This window comes from Rousettus aegyptiacus, unplaced genomic scaffold (genome assembly GCF_014176215.1).
Source record: "Rousettus aegyptiacus isolate mRouAeg1 unplaced genomic scaffold, mRouAeg1.p scaffold_m13_p_2, whole genome shotgun sequence".
NCBI classification, from domain to species: Eukaryota; Metazoa; Chordata; class Mammalia; order Chiroptera; family Pteropodidae; genus Rousettus; species Rousettus aegyptiacus.
The window spans coordinates 155080487-155097628 of NW_023416295.1; the positions used below are offsets into that span (position 1 = coordinate 155080487).

Consider the following 17142-nt stretch of genomic DNA (forward strand, 5'->3'; position numbering starts at 1 on the left):
TAACCCTTTCTTTCTAAGTCATGAACTGAAAGTTGCGTATATCACTTCCACTCACACTCTAATCACCAGGACTTAGTCATGGCTACACCCACTTTCAGAAAGAAATAAAGATTTTTAACTTACAGTTTGTGCCCAGCTAAAACTCAGGAGTTTTATTGTTAAAGATACAATTGGAGAATAGGCAATAGGATACAACCAACAGTTTCTGCTGAAATTCTGTGAAACGGATGTTTCCGAAATCAATATTTTCACTCATTCTGTTTGATACACTGTTTTTTTTTCTATTTTATTATATTCTGTTTCTTAAAACCTTGGTCATAACTCACTGATCATGATATCAAAATTCACTATAAATAGTGACCCATAGTTTGAAAAATATTGCCCTAACCCTACTATGTTAAATATGGCACATGGGAGATTGAACACTTGAATGTCGCTGGTCTAATTCGATAAATTTTAATAAGTGCAGAATTCACACCAGATTTCGAAGACATAGCTAAAAAAGAGAATGTAAAGTATTTCATTGACAATTTTTATACTGATTAAATGTTGAAATGATAATGTTTTGGTTATACAAAGTAAAATATATTATTAAAATTAATGGGATTTTTGTTTGTTTGGTTTTTAATGTGGCTGCTAGAAAATGTTAAGTTATATAGGACCACACTGCTCTAAGCTCTAGATGCAAATTTTAACCTTTATATACATATTAATACTTGAATATCCCGCAAGCACTTTCAAAACTAGACTCTTTATATTTGCAAACCTCAGCCCTCTCTCCTCCAGTTTCCACCTTGTCTTTCCTCTGTTTTACTCAATCTGTTAAAGGCAACACAATTCACTCAGTGAACAGCCAGGAAAACTGAAAAGCACATTCTCCTTTATCCACCACATTCATATATTCTTTATATACTATAACTTTGCCTCTTAAAAATGATATACATCTATATATCAACCTCTTTCCAAACTCATTATGAGTACCTAGCTTGAAATACCATCATCTCTCACCTATATAACTATACCAACTCCCACTCCATCTCTATGATTTTGCGTGATACACAGCCCTACTAGGTTCAATAAATACTTATAAAACAACCAAATAGTTGGATGGATGGATGGATGGATGGATGAAAGTTTATATGACTAACGATTGGCAAGAAGCAGCATATTTTGAAGTCAGTAACAAAAGTGGTTTGTACTGTAGATGGTTAAGGCATCTGGGACCTTTGTCACAAAGGCAGAATAGATCAGAGCTAGTTTTTGAGACCCAGCTACTTCACCTTTCATCTTTTTAGTTTCTTAATTCAGGAAAATATTTTCAATTATCATTCTTCCAGAGCCCGGCTCCTCACCTGCAACCTCATAATATCCCTAAGGTCAAAATCCTATTAGCTTGATCCAATATTATTTCCATAGAAGACTACTGAACTCCAAAACCACTTCAACATTTAAGGTAGGCATATCTAATGGGGGGCGTTCAGGCTCACTGACTTGCGATAAAATATCTATTTCGAGTCTATCTAGTTTGCTTAAATTGTAGCTTTTCTTACCAACTATTCATGCAAGAGATGTGAGGAAAGCTACAAGAGCTTCTATGGAGAAATGAAAGGAGTGAGTAAGAGAGAGAAGGGATTGAAAAGCCGATTAGCTGCTTTATAATAAAACCCAGAGAAAGTGAGCACTTACAGGAATGTGGATTTCATCCCTCCAGGAATTCTATTTAGCCAGCCAGGAATTGACCTTGACTGCACTTAGGCCCCTGAGAGCAATGACCCTTTCAGAGAGCTTTCAGAGACCTCTACTTAGTTTAGATATCTTGTGTGGGTGGAACTTCCTGTTTGCTCAGAGAGCAACATAAAGCCTAGTTGCTCTGAGGACTTCAGGGAGTAGGGTAGAATACAGTCTGGTCTCCTTGGGCCCATTCTGCCTGCAGCATGGTGAAGAACAAACTCTTTCATTCAGGCCTTATTCTCCTCCAGCTGGTCTTTTTGCTTATAGATGCCGCAGTCTCTGGAAAACCGTGAGTTTCATATAGAGTGTAAACTTAAAGTCCTTTTCTTATGTTTTCTTGCTTTGAATTGAAATCCTCTGTGGAGCAACCACTTTATATATTCATTTTAAACTCTTGCTTGATTCATTAAACTGTACTTTGAAGAGTTAAAAAAAAAAAAGAGCTCTTTCCTTTATTTCAGATTCTTTTTTATAGCATTCATTTTTCTTTCCCATAAAACTATTACCCTCTAATATCTTATCTCTCTTCTAATGATGAGATTTCATAAATCTGGTTTATTCATTTTTTTACTCATTCTTAACTCAATTTTTTCCAATTCTCTGGATCTCTGAATCTCTAAATTCTCTGGGGATATATAAGGACTTACAATTTTTCATTAAAAATTTGTATGTTCGAAGGAATCAATTTTCGGACTTTCACATTTATATCAATCTGCATGAGATCATGCTGTTTATCCTTTCTTACCTCCCTTCTCTTAATAGTTCATCATCTACTTTGTAAGAGAAGACAAACCTCTCCCTCAATCAGATGCTACCAAGGAGCATTGTCTTGGAGTATAAAAATCTTTAGGGAGTCAAAGAAAGGAAAAATATGAAATACTGAAGTTGATGTAAGAAAGCAAAGTATTCTAAGGATGAGGGAGAAAATTCTTTTGCAGATTATATGGTTACTAATTCTTTGTTTTAACCAAATTGACGGACGTTCTAAAGGAAATACTAGTTCATAGATGATTAGAAGCAATTCTTGCTAATAGAATTGCATTGGATTTTTGGCATGTAAGGCAGAGTAGTTATAAGAACTGATAATAATTATGTAATTGTTTTATTTGTCATTTATTTACTTTTATGTGAATAATTTTTCATGGCATCTACACAAACCAAAAATAGTGACAGAATTAATGTTAGACATTATTTAATCCTTGCAGTAAGGAATATCTATCTATGAATACATAAAACCAGCTTATCATTCTTAATTAAGATGTGTTTTAAAAGTATTTTGGTTTTATATCTAATATATATGAATCATAATTTGTAATATATTTATTTTGTTTTGATTAGTTGTATATGAGTAAGACTCATATAACTCAATTCAGAAGAAAATATTCAACATTTATGACTTTATGGTCACATTAAATTTTTAAAAAGATTTAAAGTTAAATTTATATATAATAGATATATAATACTATATACATTATAAGTACTTATATATACTTGTCAATAAAATTCTGTGTTGTAAGTGGCATGGAAATTCAAGTGAGAGTAAAAAAGGGAAATGTGTCAAATTTGTGATTACAAAAAGAACATTTTGATGTATTTGTTCAAATAAGTTATATTAAATATCTTAGCACTGTGATATTTAAGATTCCATGGGAATCTTATACAAGACTAATACAAGTTTTAACTTAAAATATCATATAAATAATATCTTTTGCTATTATTTAAACATGATCAAAAATAGATATTTTCTTGGGAATATATAAGAAGTCCATACTGTCTAAAAATTATTTTGTTGGTTCTGTGAACAAAAATGTTTAAAAACTAACTACAGGATCAATAAAATTATATATGAGGATATTAGGAAAGTTTCTGTTTTTCTCATGAGTTACCAAAACCCCAAGTTTAATCACTAGAAGACCATTTTTGAGTGAAGCCATTGTCTAGCCGTGAGTCGAAAGACAAATATTTAAAATGCAAACATTCTGGATTAGGTAACACATTAAGATTTCATTAGTTATTTACCACAGCTGCGACTTTAAACTAGTGACTCACTTGCTTTAAACCTCAGATTCCATACCTGTAAAGTGGAAAGCAAGTATTTGCCATACCATTTTCACAGGCTTGTCGAATATATATGTGTGTGTGCAAATGTGTGTGCATACATACACACACACACTAAATGAAAGTTCTGTAAATTGGTTTTTGTTATGTCCCACTTGAAAACTTGCTTACTTTTTACAGCAATCCTAATGTAAAATAGATTTACAACATAAATTAATTAAATTAGCTTGTTTTAATTTGAGTTCAAATGCTTACATTTTGGAGTTCCTTAAAATAAGGTATACTTACAAATTTAAATCTATTTAACACTCACTTCAAGTAAAAATGTTCATTGCCAGGGTGCCGGTGATGAACACAGGAAAAATTCTCATATACGCCATTCAACGACAAACATTAATTTCATGCTTATCAATATGTCTTTCTCGGTATAGAACTAATGATAGTAACTATAATTTTGATGGAAAATAGTTCTGTTGATAACAATGTCTTTATTTCTACACTCTCCTCTAACTGTCCCCGCCCCCAGGCAGTATATGGTGCTGGTCCCCTCCCTGCTCCACACTGAAACCCCTGAGAAGGGCTGCCTCCTTCTGAGCCACCTGAATGAGACAGTGACTGTAAGTGCTTCCTTGGAGTTTCTCCAGAAGAACGAAAGCCTCTTCACTGACCTGGTGGCAGAGAAGGACTTATTCCACTGTGTCTCCTTCACTGTGAGTATGGTCGTTTGACTTAATATTCTTGGTTCTATTAGTAAAGGTCATAGGGATCTAGAATTCAGCCAAGATAAGGCTTTGAGAGGCTGGCAAGGAGTTCTGGAAGGAATCTAAATGTAGCAACTAACTGTAGAACTTAAGAAGCAATGCATAAATTTCCAACCATGAGAGGTAAATATTTATTAGTATGTTAAAAATCAACTCAATGATCAAAGAAAATTCCTATTAGCCTGTAAAAAAGCACTATGCACTGGATAAAGGAATATGGCTTCTCCTTAAAATTAAATTGAAAAAATATTAATAAAACAAACTAAACCAGCACTCAACATAAGGCCTCAGTGGTGGACTGACAGGAATACATCACCCCATATTCTTTCTAAGAGTTAAAGTTATAGAAATTGCCATGAGCAAATATCAAATAACTCTTTAATGTTGTCCATATATAAAATGTTTATAACCTATTGCAATAGAATATTAGTTTTCTTTCTTAAAGTTTCAAGATATGCTTCTCCCATTCCCTTTAGCACAAAACAGCAACTTAGTAAAAGTTCAGTGTATAATCGAATGAAGATTGTATTAGCTGATCTACAAGGCGATGTGGGTCTCATTTATGACCTTTCTTACTGTTGTATTTTCCTCCATCTTGCATTCTGTCTCCCCATTTGTAAAATGATAGAAATAATTCCTGTCCACGCCAGTTTTCTCTGATAAGAGTAAGAGAGTAAAGTTAAAAGAGAGGCAAAATCACCAAGAGGGTTAGAACATGGATGAGGGAGAAAATGTGGGAGACTGAATGAATTCTCAGATTCTCTCCTGTATTTCAGGTCCCAAGATCCTCACTCAATGAGCAGATAATGTTCCTCACTGTTCAAGTGAAAGGACCAACCCAAGAATTCAAGAAGCGGACCACAGTGGTGGTAAAAAACCAAGAGAGCCTGGTCTTTGTTCAGACAGACAAACCCATCTACAAACCGGAACAGACAGGTACAAAGAGGCTTATTGCTGGAACAACTTCAGAAAGAAAAGATCTTCCTCCTCTTCATGTTCCCCAGTCAAATGCCCTGTAATCCTGGTTCATTAACAATTTGTCTTACCAGCCAATAAGCCTAATTTAAGATTTCTGGGACTCATGGAAAATATTTCTGTTTCAGTGAAGTTTCGTATTGTCTCACTGGACGAAAATTTTCACCCTTTGAATGAGTTGGTGAGTCTCCCAATATCTATATAGAATCATTATTATCTGTATAATCTGTACAAACTGTATATCTGGGAGCCTGTTTTTGGCGTTGGGGGAGGACAGAGGAGAAGCATCTGGTACTGATAATAGTAATTGCTGGCATTACACTAGAGCAAGATCCTCATTTAAAACAGTAGCACAAGGAATAGTCATTTCTTTTTTCTATCTTGGTACTGGTACTTAGTTGTTACCCAACTAAATTTACTTTTTGGAGAATTCTCAATTAGACAAATTAGAAAGATATATTAAGTAATAGGCAAACTTATACCATCAAATAATTTAAGTTCAAATAACTTCTTAAAGACAGAATTTTGCTAAACACACATACCAAAACCTCTTCTATCAAGATGAGTGAAATCAATGTTTGTTCCTGAAGACCAACACTTGATATTTATAATAAGAAACATCTCCTTCCATGTTAATGGTGATATGTAATCAAAGTTTTAATTTTTCTCTCCCAAATCTGTTCTTCTACCACATTTTCCTGTCTTGTTAAGGGGCGTTTTTTTCCTAGCTCCTAAAGCAAAAGATTATGGTATAATCTTCACTTTTTCTCTTTCTCTCACACCCACATCCACTTCATCAAAAATCACGTTAGTTTAAAATATATCCAGACTATTTCTTATCACCTGCATACTACAACCTTGTCCTGGCCAATGTCTACTCTAAACAAAATTATTATAATAGCCTTGAAAATGGTCTCCTAGTTTCTACCTTCACTTCTCTATCTAAAAATCAAACACTTCATCGATCACTCTATCAGCTTAATCCTGCTTTATTTTTATATCTGGATACTTACCTACTACCTAGTGGATGATATAGATATAGATATAAATGTAGATATATATGATATACATATGATATCAAACATTTGTATATCAAACAGATAGATATCTCAAATACGTGTCAAACATATATATCTCATATATACAATCTTATCTATATTTCAAATATATGTATATATATAGGTATACATTTCTTATGAATCCATTCCTATTAGAAAGTAAGCTCTATGAAAGCAGATGTGTTATTCTTTTGTGCGTTGCTATATTCTCTGCACCTAGAATGATACACAGCACAGGGTAGGCACTTCATAAATATTAGTTTTTTAAAATGAATAAATAGTGATAGTAGAGTAGCTAGTCCCATTCCTCCTTATTCTTAGTATTACCTAAGAATTCTGTGACCCATCTTCACATTTGGGTCTGAACACGGTTACTTGTAGTGCCATTAGGGTATATTTCTCAATGTGTAAAATGTCACAGCAAAGGACTGTTCTTCACTGGGATGCTAAAAGCCTTTAAGTAATGTTAGTAAACCCCATTCCTAATGAATGGCAGAACACATATGCATTTGTTGTTGATGGCCTAGTAAGTTCTTAATACTATTTGTTGATTGCTTATAATGGATTTATTAAGAATTCTGTAAAACTTAACCTGGAATTTTGTGTGTATGTATTTTACTATAGCATTATTCTACATAAAGCTGTCTTACTTATAAATCAGAACTGAGAACATTTGAGAACAATTCTAAACTCCTTTCTTTCTTTTTTGTCTTTCAGATTCCACTAGTATACATTGAGGTAAGGAAAATGAAATATTTTATGATTAGATTTAAAGTAATAAATTTAGAGAAAGTGTTATTTGAGAGGTTCGTACAATATCTCAGAAATTTGTCATTAAGGGAGAAGCCTTCAAACTCACATAGTGCTGAATGATTCTAACTCATCTCCCCTCCCCACTCCTCATCGCAACCCCATTTTTCCTATATATTTATGTGGATAATATAGGAGTTTTCATAAATTTCTTTTATTGTCTCTAATGCTTTAGGCTTTTTTGTAAGTTACAATTAATGTATTCATAGGACCCCAAAGGAAATCGCATTGCACAATGGCAGAAACTCGAGTTAGAGAGTGGCCTCAAGCAATTAACCTTTCCCCTCTCATCAGAGCCATTTCAGGGCTCCTATAAGGTGGTGGTACAGAAGGAATCAGGCGAAAGGACAGAGCACCCCTTCACTGTGGAGGAATTTGGTATGGATTATGGAAAATCATGGTTAATATTTTTCTTTGTATTGAAACTTCTATGGCCTAGAATTTGAGCTTATTTGGAGTTCTTTCATTTCCCATGGGTGAAATTGGGTTTGGAGTAGAACTAATTATATCTGTATCACTGAGGACCATCAGTGATTTCTGAATAGGACTTCATATGACTTGTTTTTCATAGCAATTTTTAATCTCCAAAAAATGTAAAACATCCTTGTTCTAGTGAGTCTTCCATAACTCATTAAGGTTACAGTGATCCATCCTAGTCCTTCAACTGGAATCTCCAGTTGAAAGCAAGGTGGATATATCAAAGAAGAGAGCTACCTTTTCTGTGGCCTAAAGTATTCTTAGGGAATGGTTACAAGGTACCTGAAAATACTAATTCCTCAAAATTGGAAAACCAATTACCAACTTCCTTGATCTCCAATCAACAGTGCTTCCCAAGTTTGAAGTGCAAGTAACAATGCCAAGAATACTCACTATCTTGGAAGAAGTGGTGAATGTGTCAGTGTGTGGTCTGTGAGTTTATACTTTTTTAAATCTTTTGAGGGGAATTAATTTATTAAAGTTCGCCATTTGGGATATTTTGTCTAGTTTTTCTAAGAGCAGTGGCAGCACAAATATTTTAAATACATGAGACTATTCCATCTCTAGAACTTTCCTCTCCTGTTGCTTTTCTATATTTTCTTTCATGTCCTTACAAGCATTATAATAACTATCATGGTGCGGGCAACTGTTCCTAGAGAGGCTATCCTACTAGGATTCTGAAAGTTAACAAAGTTGTGGGTGTGAGGCCATTCCCGCGTACACACACACATGCAAATGGGATAGTATTGAAGGTTAGTGACTTCCCCTTCACTGGATTGTAGAAGAAATTCTGTCACCAACAGATTATTTACTTGATCTTGCATACATGGTACACTGGAGAATTCCAAAAGAAAAGGGTCATTACTTAACTGTGCTCAATAGTGTTTGAGCCCTGAAGATGGGGGAGTACAGATTAAAGAGAAGTACAGAGAATAAATACATTTTAACTAAAAGAGAAAATATAAATAGGTAGAAAATGGGGATGTTCAATGTCTGTTTTGATTCATTTAGCAACGTTCTTATGACAGATACACATATGGAAAGCCAGTTCCAGGACATGCGACTATGAGCATATGCAGAAAGTATAATAATCCTTCTAACTGCTTTGGTGGCGAGTCACAGGCTATTTGTGAGACATTCAGTCAGCAGGTAGGTGGAAAACTCTTCTAGTAACTAACGACCAAGCCATTGCTGATAAGCAGTGAGTTACAACATGGTGCTAACTCAGGAAGAGAGCAATTTATAAGAGAATTCTATGCTAGTGATAGTAGTTTTCAAAAAAAAAAAATCAGTGACTTAGCACAATAGGAATTATTTCTTGTAATTGTCCTTTGTGCCGGTTTTTGGTGCATCGAGCATGCAAAAGTTGAGCCAACTTCAGTACCTGGCATCCAGAGTCATCTTTGGTAACTACTTGTATGAATGAAGGAGAAAAAAAAAAAGCATACCCCTTACCTACTTTGGCTGAGAAGCATCAGTTTTGCAATTTCTGTGAGCAAAAACTGTTCATATAGCCCCACCTGGATCACCTAGATGCCTGGGAGGCACAGAACGCACTCCCTGGATGGGCGGCCGCTCCTAAGCACAGCTGTATGTTATGGGAGGGGAGCCAGGATTTGGTGAAGAGTAAGCTGCCTATAGTAAGGTTACTCCAAAATTTTTAAGACATTTCTCTCATTCATTCTAGGGAATACCAGCTACTAAGGAATATACCTGTCAATTATAAACTAGATACTGTCACAAAATGTAATAATAATAAAACTCTAGAAAATAGGTCTTGTATTCTTATCATAGGAAATACCAAGGTTGTTGTTTCCCCCAAAATCCCACAAGATTAACTGACCACTGATCTGTCTAGTATTATGTTCTTGTATTTTATTTTATCCCCTCCTAGCTAAACAGCCAGGGCTGCTTCTCTCAGCAAGTAAAAACTAAGGTCTTCCAGATGAAGAGAGCAGAGTTTAAAATGGAACTTGAAGTGGAGGCTAAGATCCAAGAAGAAGGAACAGGTTTGTGTGCCACATGAGTATGGGAGAAAAACAATAAGCATAGATTTATTTCTTTTGTCAAAGTATGAATTGAAAGGGAGGAGGTTGTATAAGAAGTTCAGGCAAATCATCCTTCAAGAAAACTTTTTTCTTCTTCTTTTACAGGAGTAGAATTAACTGGAAGAGGGTCCAGCGAAATAACAAACACTGTAACCAAGCTCTCATTCGTGAAAGTGGACCCACACTTTAGACAAGGGATTCCCTTCTTTGGGCAGGTGGAGTAGTTTTTTTATATGTCACTCTTTTTTTTTTTTTAATTTACTTATTTAAATTAGTTTCAAGTATACAGTACATTGGTTAGACAACTATATAGTTTATAAAATGATCCCCCCAATTGCTCCTCCCTCCCCTGGTGGAGTATTTTTCAAATCACAAATCCAACTGTGTATCACCCCACCTAATAAGCATAATGTATTCTGCTAAAACCTTACCTGATTATTGTTACCTGTTGATTAATATAACTGAGAGTATAAAACCATGTAAAAATAAATCTATTCCTCTGTAAATTTGTATTCAAAATCTATAAAAATCATTCTAAAGCACTCTCAAAATTAGACTTTTTTTTCACTGTTGGGACAGCCTGTGTAATGTCATTCAATCTCCTTCCACGGTTTACCAGGTAGTTTCAGATTTTTATGATATTTTCTCACAAGAATCTCAAAATTACATTATCCTTCTAACACTAACTTTGTATGGAAATATGTGTAGGTGGCTTTAATTTTTATTTTAAAGGATAAAAAAAATTCTGCTGTACCTAGTGCTTCTTTCATGAGTATTATATTTATATTATTTTTTCTGTAACAGCAAATTTAAAAAAAAAACAGTACACATAAGGATAAAGTACAGCTATTAAGGTTCCTATCTTCCAAAAATATAATTTTTCTCACAGATATACCAAAAAAAAATTATATTGTTATTTTCTATTAAAGCAGATATACAAATAGGTCTTTCTGACTCCAGAAGTCTGAGATAACAGTTTTATGTACCCCAATTTATAATTACTGTATATCATGTTCTTAATGGAAATGTTATAAGATTTCAGCTATGGAGAGTGTAAAAGACAGAGGGACTAGACATAGGAGTGGTGTAGTAAATTTTAGAATATTTTGATAATGTTATAACAGCAAACATATTCAGAAACTTAGGTCACTTCCTAAAATGCAAGTATAGTCTGTGTTTTTAAATTGCTCAGTGGTGTATTGTACATTTTTGATATTTCATTCCTGCTAAGTAACTATCCCATTAGTCATAAGATTCTCTCAACAAAGAGAAAGAATCAGAATCAGAATTTTGTGCTTACCCTTATCTTTGTACATACAACCAAAAAGTTCATTAGCAAACTTAGATTTTTCTTAATCAATTGCAAATACTGATCCATGCCTGCCTCTGTGCTTCTTTCTACCATGAATAGCTTATACTGAAAAAAAAAGTCACCATCTTTATGGTCTAAACTGAAATACTTACTCATCTGTTGAGTTTAATATTATCAAGAATTTGAGTGTAGGGCTTTGTTTAATACTGTGTGCTTCTCAATTTTACATTTTTCACATGGGAAGTGCCTCATAAAATCTGCCTTCCTTCCAAAAGGTTGAAAATATTGGTTGAGAAGCAGATATATGTAAAACAACTAAAGAAGCACACAGGACAATGTATTAATTGCTTACCTGTACACAGTATCCTTCAAAACACTAATTCATTAAAAGTTGTCGCACAACAAGAGGGTCTCAATCAATTTAGCTAATGAGTTGAAATTTTTCATTACTATATGATTTGTGTCATGTGACTCTCCAAAAGTAATATATGATGCACAGCATTTCCAAAATATCCACAGAATACATTTTTCAGTTCACTTGTTATTATCTCTGTCACTTCACTCTATATCTCTTTAGACTGCTTTATTTTTCTTCTTAGGACTGATTACTACTAAATAAGTATATATTATTTATGCATTTATTTAGCATCCATCTCTTACTAGACTGTAAGTTCGCTGATGGAAGAGACTTTATTTTGTTCACTGCTATAGCTTCAATGCTTGGAACTATGTTCAACATATAGATTGCACTCAATAAATATTTCTGATAAAATGAATATATTTGGTGCCTATTGGATATTAGTTATATAACTGATTCATAGCTTTTAATCTTCAGGTGCGCCTAGTCGATGGAAAAGATGTTCCCATGCCAAATAAACTCATCTTCATCAGAGCAAATGAAGCTAACTATGGCTCCAATGCTACCACAGATGAGCATGGCCTAGTGCAGTTCTCCATTAACACCACAAATATTATGGGTACCTCCCTCACTGTCAACGTAAGTTTTCAGAGAAGTGATCGATGACAGGAAGTAACTTTGGGAAAATGGTTACAACCTAAAAGTGATAACATACCCAAGTTGTGTTTAGTGTTACAAAGAGGGGGAAAAATGGAAATTAGAGATCAATTTTAGTACAACTTTGAAAAAGCTTATTAAAAAGAAGTTGGTATAGTTTTGTGGTTAAAAGCATGGGTTCTACTTGTGTACTATTGCTGGAAATATAAAATGGTGCAACTGCTATAAAAAAAAAACAGTATGGTAATTCCTCAAAAAACTGAAAATAGAACTACCATATGATCCAGTAATCTCACTTCTGGAAGTACGCCCTAAAGAATTGAAAGCAGAGTCTCAAAGGGATGTTTGCACACCCATGGTCATAGCAGCACTGTTCACAATAGCTACAAAGTGGAATCAACCCAAATATCTATGAACAGGTGAATGGATAAACAAAATGTGGCAAATACATACAATGGAATAGTATTCAGCCTTAGAAAAGAAGGAAATTCTGTCACATGCTACAACTTGGCTGACGTAGCCTCGATGACATTATGCTAAGTGAAACAAAAAAAAACAAATACTGTATGATACCACTTATATAAGGTTTCTAAAGTAGTCAAAGTCATAGAAATTGAAAGTAAAATGGTGTCTGCCTAGGGCTGGAGAGATGGAGAAATGAGAAATTGTTGTTTAATGGATATAGAGTTTTATTTTGTGGGATGAAAAAAATCTGAAGATCTTTTGCACACTACATAATATTATCGAAATATACACTTAAAATGGTTAAGATGATAATTTTATGTTGTGTGTTTTTACCACAATTTTTTTAAAAAAGGTCTATGTTCCAGAATCAAATAAATTAGGTTAAAATCCTGACTCAACTCTTTTTAAGAGCAAGTAACTAATAACCTCTGTACTTCATTTTCTTATCTGTAAAATGGGTACAATATTGATACCTAACTTTTGAGGTTATCGTAGGGGTTAAATGAAGGATGACATGTTAAAGCACTTAGTAAGTCCCTTTAACTGTCAAATATTATTACTACAAAAGCCCATTTTAACATCATTTGCAGTTAGTTTCAAATATATACACTCCGTAAATTATTGTTCTTACTTTATTTTTGCTCTGCTATTATAAGTTTCTCCATACTTTGTCCATACCCTTATAAGTTGCTTTGTATAGCATGTAGTTCTTTATTCACCAATAAAGATGTAGATGTATACATTTACAGATATATGGCTATACAATAGATATTACATAATATTAGTGATAAAAACTCATTTTTTAGAATTTTTTATATCAATATAAAAGGGGATAAATAATATATTTTATTGATTCAGCTTTAAATAGCTGGCATAAAATCTCATACTTGTTATAAATGAAAATTAAATGTTTACTCGCTTATCTCAAATGCTTCTGTGTGCTAGGCACCACACTAGTCCTGAAAATGAAAATTCTATTTTTAAATGCTCCCTCTTTTGATGAATATTTATATTATCACTATAATATACATTGAGATATCAATGAAGTGTTTTACTGACACGGGATTCACTCATGCCTCTTAAGAGGTGAGGATGAGGGTAGAGGAAGCCTGGAAAAACTAAGGACCAACTTCTACACGAAGAAAAATTTAAATACAACCCAAATAGTAACTATGAAACTTAAAAGTCCAGAATCACAGGAAGTATTTTTAAAAATCAGCCTAAGACAACCCAAGAGAGGTCGACATTAGCCAATTCAACGCTTGAACCAATGTTGTTTACAGAAAATGTTCCCAGTCCCCTAAGATCGCAGTATTGCATTTACTCATAATACCTATTTGAAATTCATCACAAATGAGGAATTGACTTTCTGAAATGCAATTCTTCAGTTTCTGAAGATTATTTAGTCTCCTCAGTGAGGTTTCAATAGCTCTAGTGTCGCCTTCTGTTTAGTAAAGTGGCCAAAGAAACATCAAACAAACTAATAAGAGCAAAGGATATCTCCCTTTACACTATTCAAAAATATAGGTACTAGTTTAGGTAGAACAGTAAACTAATGCAGTTTTGTGAAAACATTGATTCTCTGCAAGTTATAACCTATAAAATAATATTGTTTTCCTAATTTTTTAGGTCAAACACAAGGATCATAGCCCCTGTTACAGCTATCAATGGCTATCAGAAGAAAATGAAGAAGCTTATCACACTGCTAATAGTGTATTCTCCCCAAGCAAGAGCTTTGTCCACCTTGAGCCCTTGCCTCGTGAGCTGCCCTGCGGCCACACTCAGACACTCAAAGCACATTATGTTCTGAATGGACAGGTCCTGCAGGGGCTGAAGGAGCTCTCATTTTATTACCTGGTGAGAAGGAAGGCCATCTCATTGATAAAAATTCTCTGGGGGGCAAAGATTTATGAAGGTCTTTAGACATCACTCCTTTGAAAGTCTGTTTCTCTTTTGAAAGTTCGACTTCTAGGACTAATTTTGCAATTAAAAAAAAAAAAAGCATATCACATGGAGGGCAAGACTTGTGGTAAGATCTCTGTCAAGAAAATTAAATTTCTTTTCACCTTTTCACTTCCTTTTCCCTCCCCCCTCTCCCAGATAATGGCGAAAGGAGGCATTGTTCGAACTGGATCTCATGTATTGCCTGTGGAGCAGGGAAACAGTGAGTATTTCTGTAATTCCACATTCCTACCCCATTCTGACACATTCACCCTTACACTGCAGAAATACCATGAATGGTTTCAAATAAAGACAGGTAACTTCCATCTAACCCAATAAAGAAGTTGAGAAGGGAATGTAACGTTTCTCTTTATTCACCCTTTATCAAATATTTATTTTCTTTTCCATCAGCATATTATGTTCAGATTGTTTAAAATGTACATGTAGCAGTTTTATAATCTGTGCTTAATCCAAATGTTCAAGCCATAAATATTCATGGATCATCTTGATAAAATATCATTCAAAATTGTTTTAATCAATGGAGAGAAGGTAAAATTTTGGACTGCCTTTTATTTATTAGGGCTTGTGCTGGGTGATTTATATTTTTATATCATTTTTCCTTTTCAAAGATAGTTATGGTATATGAAGTTTAATCAGGTTCTTCCACCATTGAATTGGACTCTCCCCATGAACAAATATGGAACAATATAAATCTTTGATGGTTTCCTTTATTCTGTGGAAGTCTAAAAGATCATTTACTAGAAAACTACTCTTTCGTTGCCTTTTCATAGCAATACAGAAGCATCATAAGTAGACACAGAAGTTTAATGCACCCTCTAAAGAATCTACATAGACATCAGCAAAAAAAAACACACACACACACACAAAACAAACAAACAAACAAAAAAGCACTTCCAAAGGAGCACAGTGCTCCTCTTAAGAAATATAGAATGTTTTGTTCATAGAAGGTTAAAGGGGATATAAGGATAAATACAATATGGTAAACTTTTACTATTATAACTCACAACTTAGTTTCTATTTCCCTTCTCTAATGTGAGGTCTAGAAGAAATGGTAGCCAAGTGGATGTCTCCACACCCTTAGCATCAGAACTTCATAGAGGTGAGCTAAAAGTTAAAATTGGTGAGAAATCATGATTTAAGAGAGGAAAGAGAGCTTTACGAAGGTTTTTTTCTAAAGCTAGAGTTCTTAAAGATACAGAGTTCTCAGAGACAGTCGTCCATTTACCACATATCGTTTATTACATCTATTACACCTACTAATAGAAACAATCATTAACCAGACAAGGCTCCTAAATGGCTTTGGGCGATATGAAATTTTCATTTTAACCCAGAGGAGATGTCTAGCCCATGATCACTTTCTCATTCTCTCTGTGCTACAGTGAAAGGCGATTTTTCTGTGTCAGTCCCCGTGGAGTCAGACCTTGTTCCCATTGCTCGATTACTCATCTATGCCATTTTACCTGATGGGGAAGTGGTGGGGGATTCTGCAAAATATGAAGTTGAAAATTGTCTGGCCAACAAGGTGAGTGTTTCATACTATAAATTTTTTAACATTAAAACCAGAAGTTACTATTGTTATCAATTATTTTCTACATGTGAACATTGGGACCGAAAGGATTAAATAAATTCTGCAGAGAATTTCAGCAAGGAAATGGTAGAGTCACACTACTAAGCCCTGTCACTTGACTCCTAGCTTGTTCCTTTTTTCTATGATGAGATGTCGGGAAATATGGAAGCAAGTTTTTAGCTACTAAAGAGCCAAAAGAAAAATACAAGAACAGCTAGAATCATTTGCATTCTACCTGCAGTTAATGAATACTTCACCATGTTTCAAAGGTAATAATGGCATCTCAGATTTAGTAAGTTATAAGATTAGAAATCACTATTATGGTCCAACTGATTCTTGATTCTTGCAAATCAGAGTAAATTGTTGAGGACAAAAAAGCCTCACGTCTTACATAGCGCCAACCACCGCAAATTCAAACAAAGTGATCATGCACTGAATGTGAGCAGCACTCAGAAAATGCTGGCGAATGCATAGCTAAGTCAGGAAATTTGTTTTTTTTTTTTACCTTTCTCCTCAATTCCACAGGTAGATTTGAGCTTCCGCCCTGCACAAAGTCTTCCAGCCTCACATGCCCACCTGCGTGTCACAGCTTCTCCTCAGTCCCTGTGTGCCCTCCGTGCAGTGGACAAAAGTGTGCTGCTCATGAAGCCTGAGGCAGAGCTCTCCCCGTCCTCGGTGAGTCCCTCAGCCTTGGGGGTCTGGAAGGGCCAGACAAGGGTCTCCAGGCAAGAAGAAATGCCTGAGTAGGACAGGTTCTAGTACAATTATATTTATTTAGGAGTGAATAGTTTTGAGCTCTTTTATGTATACTTTTTTTGGTAAGAAAGATATTTCATATGAATATAGATAGTTGGATAGGTGATGATGATAGATGATAGATGATAGATAGATGATAGATAGATA

At 34.4% G+C, this 17142-nt stretch overlaps 1 protein-coding gene across 2 annotated transcripts in view; it reads left to right on the plus strand.

Annotated features, from left to right (window-relative positions):
- The first annotated feature begins 1835 nt into the window (after positions 1-1835).
- LOC107501662 (alpha-2-macroglobulin) overlaps positions 1836-17142 on the plus strand; it is a 39144-nt gene continuing 23837 nt past the window's right edge. Inside the window, exons 1-15 of one of the 2 annotated variants that reach the window (XM_036237105.1) lie at positions 1836-2020; positions 4316-4499; positions 5327-5486; positions 5654-5706; positions 7301-7321; positions 7603-7771; positions 8218-8302; positions 8899-9019; positions 9765-9879; positions 10024-10133; positions 12066-12227; positions 14340-14567; positions 14811-14874; positions 16052-16194; positions 16765-16914. In XM_036237105.1, coding sequence (XP_036092998.1) covers positions 1935-2020; positions 4316-4499; positions 5327-5486; positions 5654-5706; positions 7301-7321; positions 7603-7771; positions 8218-8302; positions 8899-9019; positions 9765-9879; positions 10024-10133; positions 12066-12227; positions 14340-14567; positions 14811-14874; positions 16052-16194; positions 16765-16914 — 1851 coding nt within the window. In that variant the 5' untranslated portion in view covers positions 1836-1934. The remainder of the gene's footprint in view (positions 2021-4315; positions 4500-5326; positions 5487-5653; positions 5707-7300; positions 7322-7602; positions 7772-8217; positions 8303-8898; positions 9020-9764; positions 9880-10023; positions 10134-12065; positions 12228-14339; positions 14568-14810; positions 14875-16051; positions 16195-16764; positions 16915-17142) is intronic. The other variant, XM_016128045.2, reaches the window with a different exon arrangement.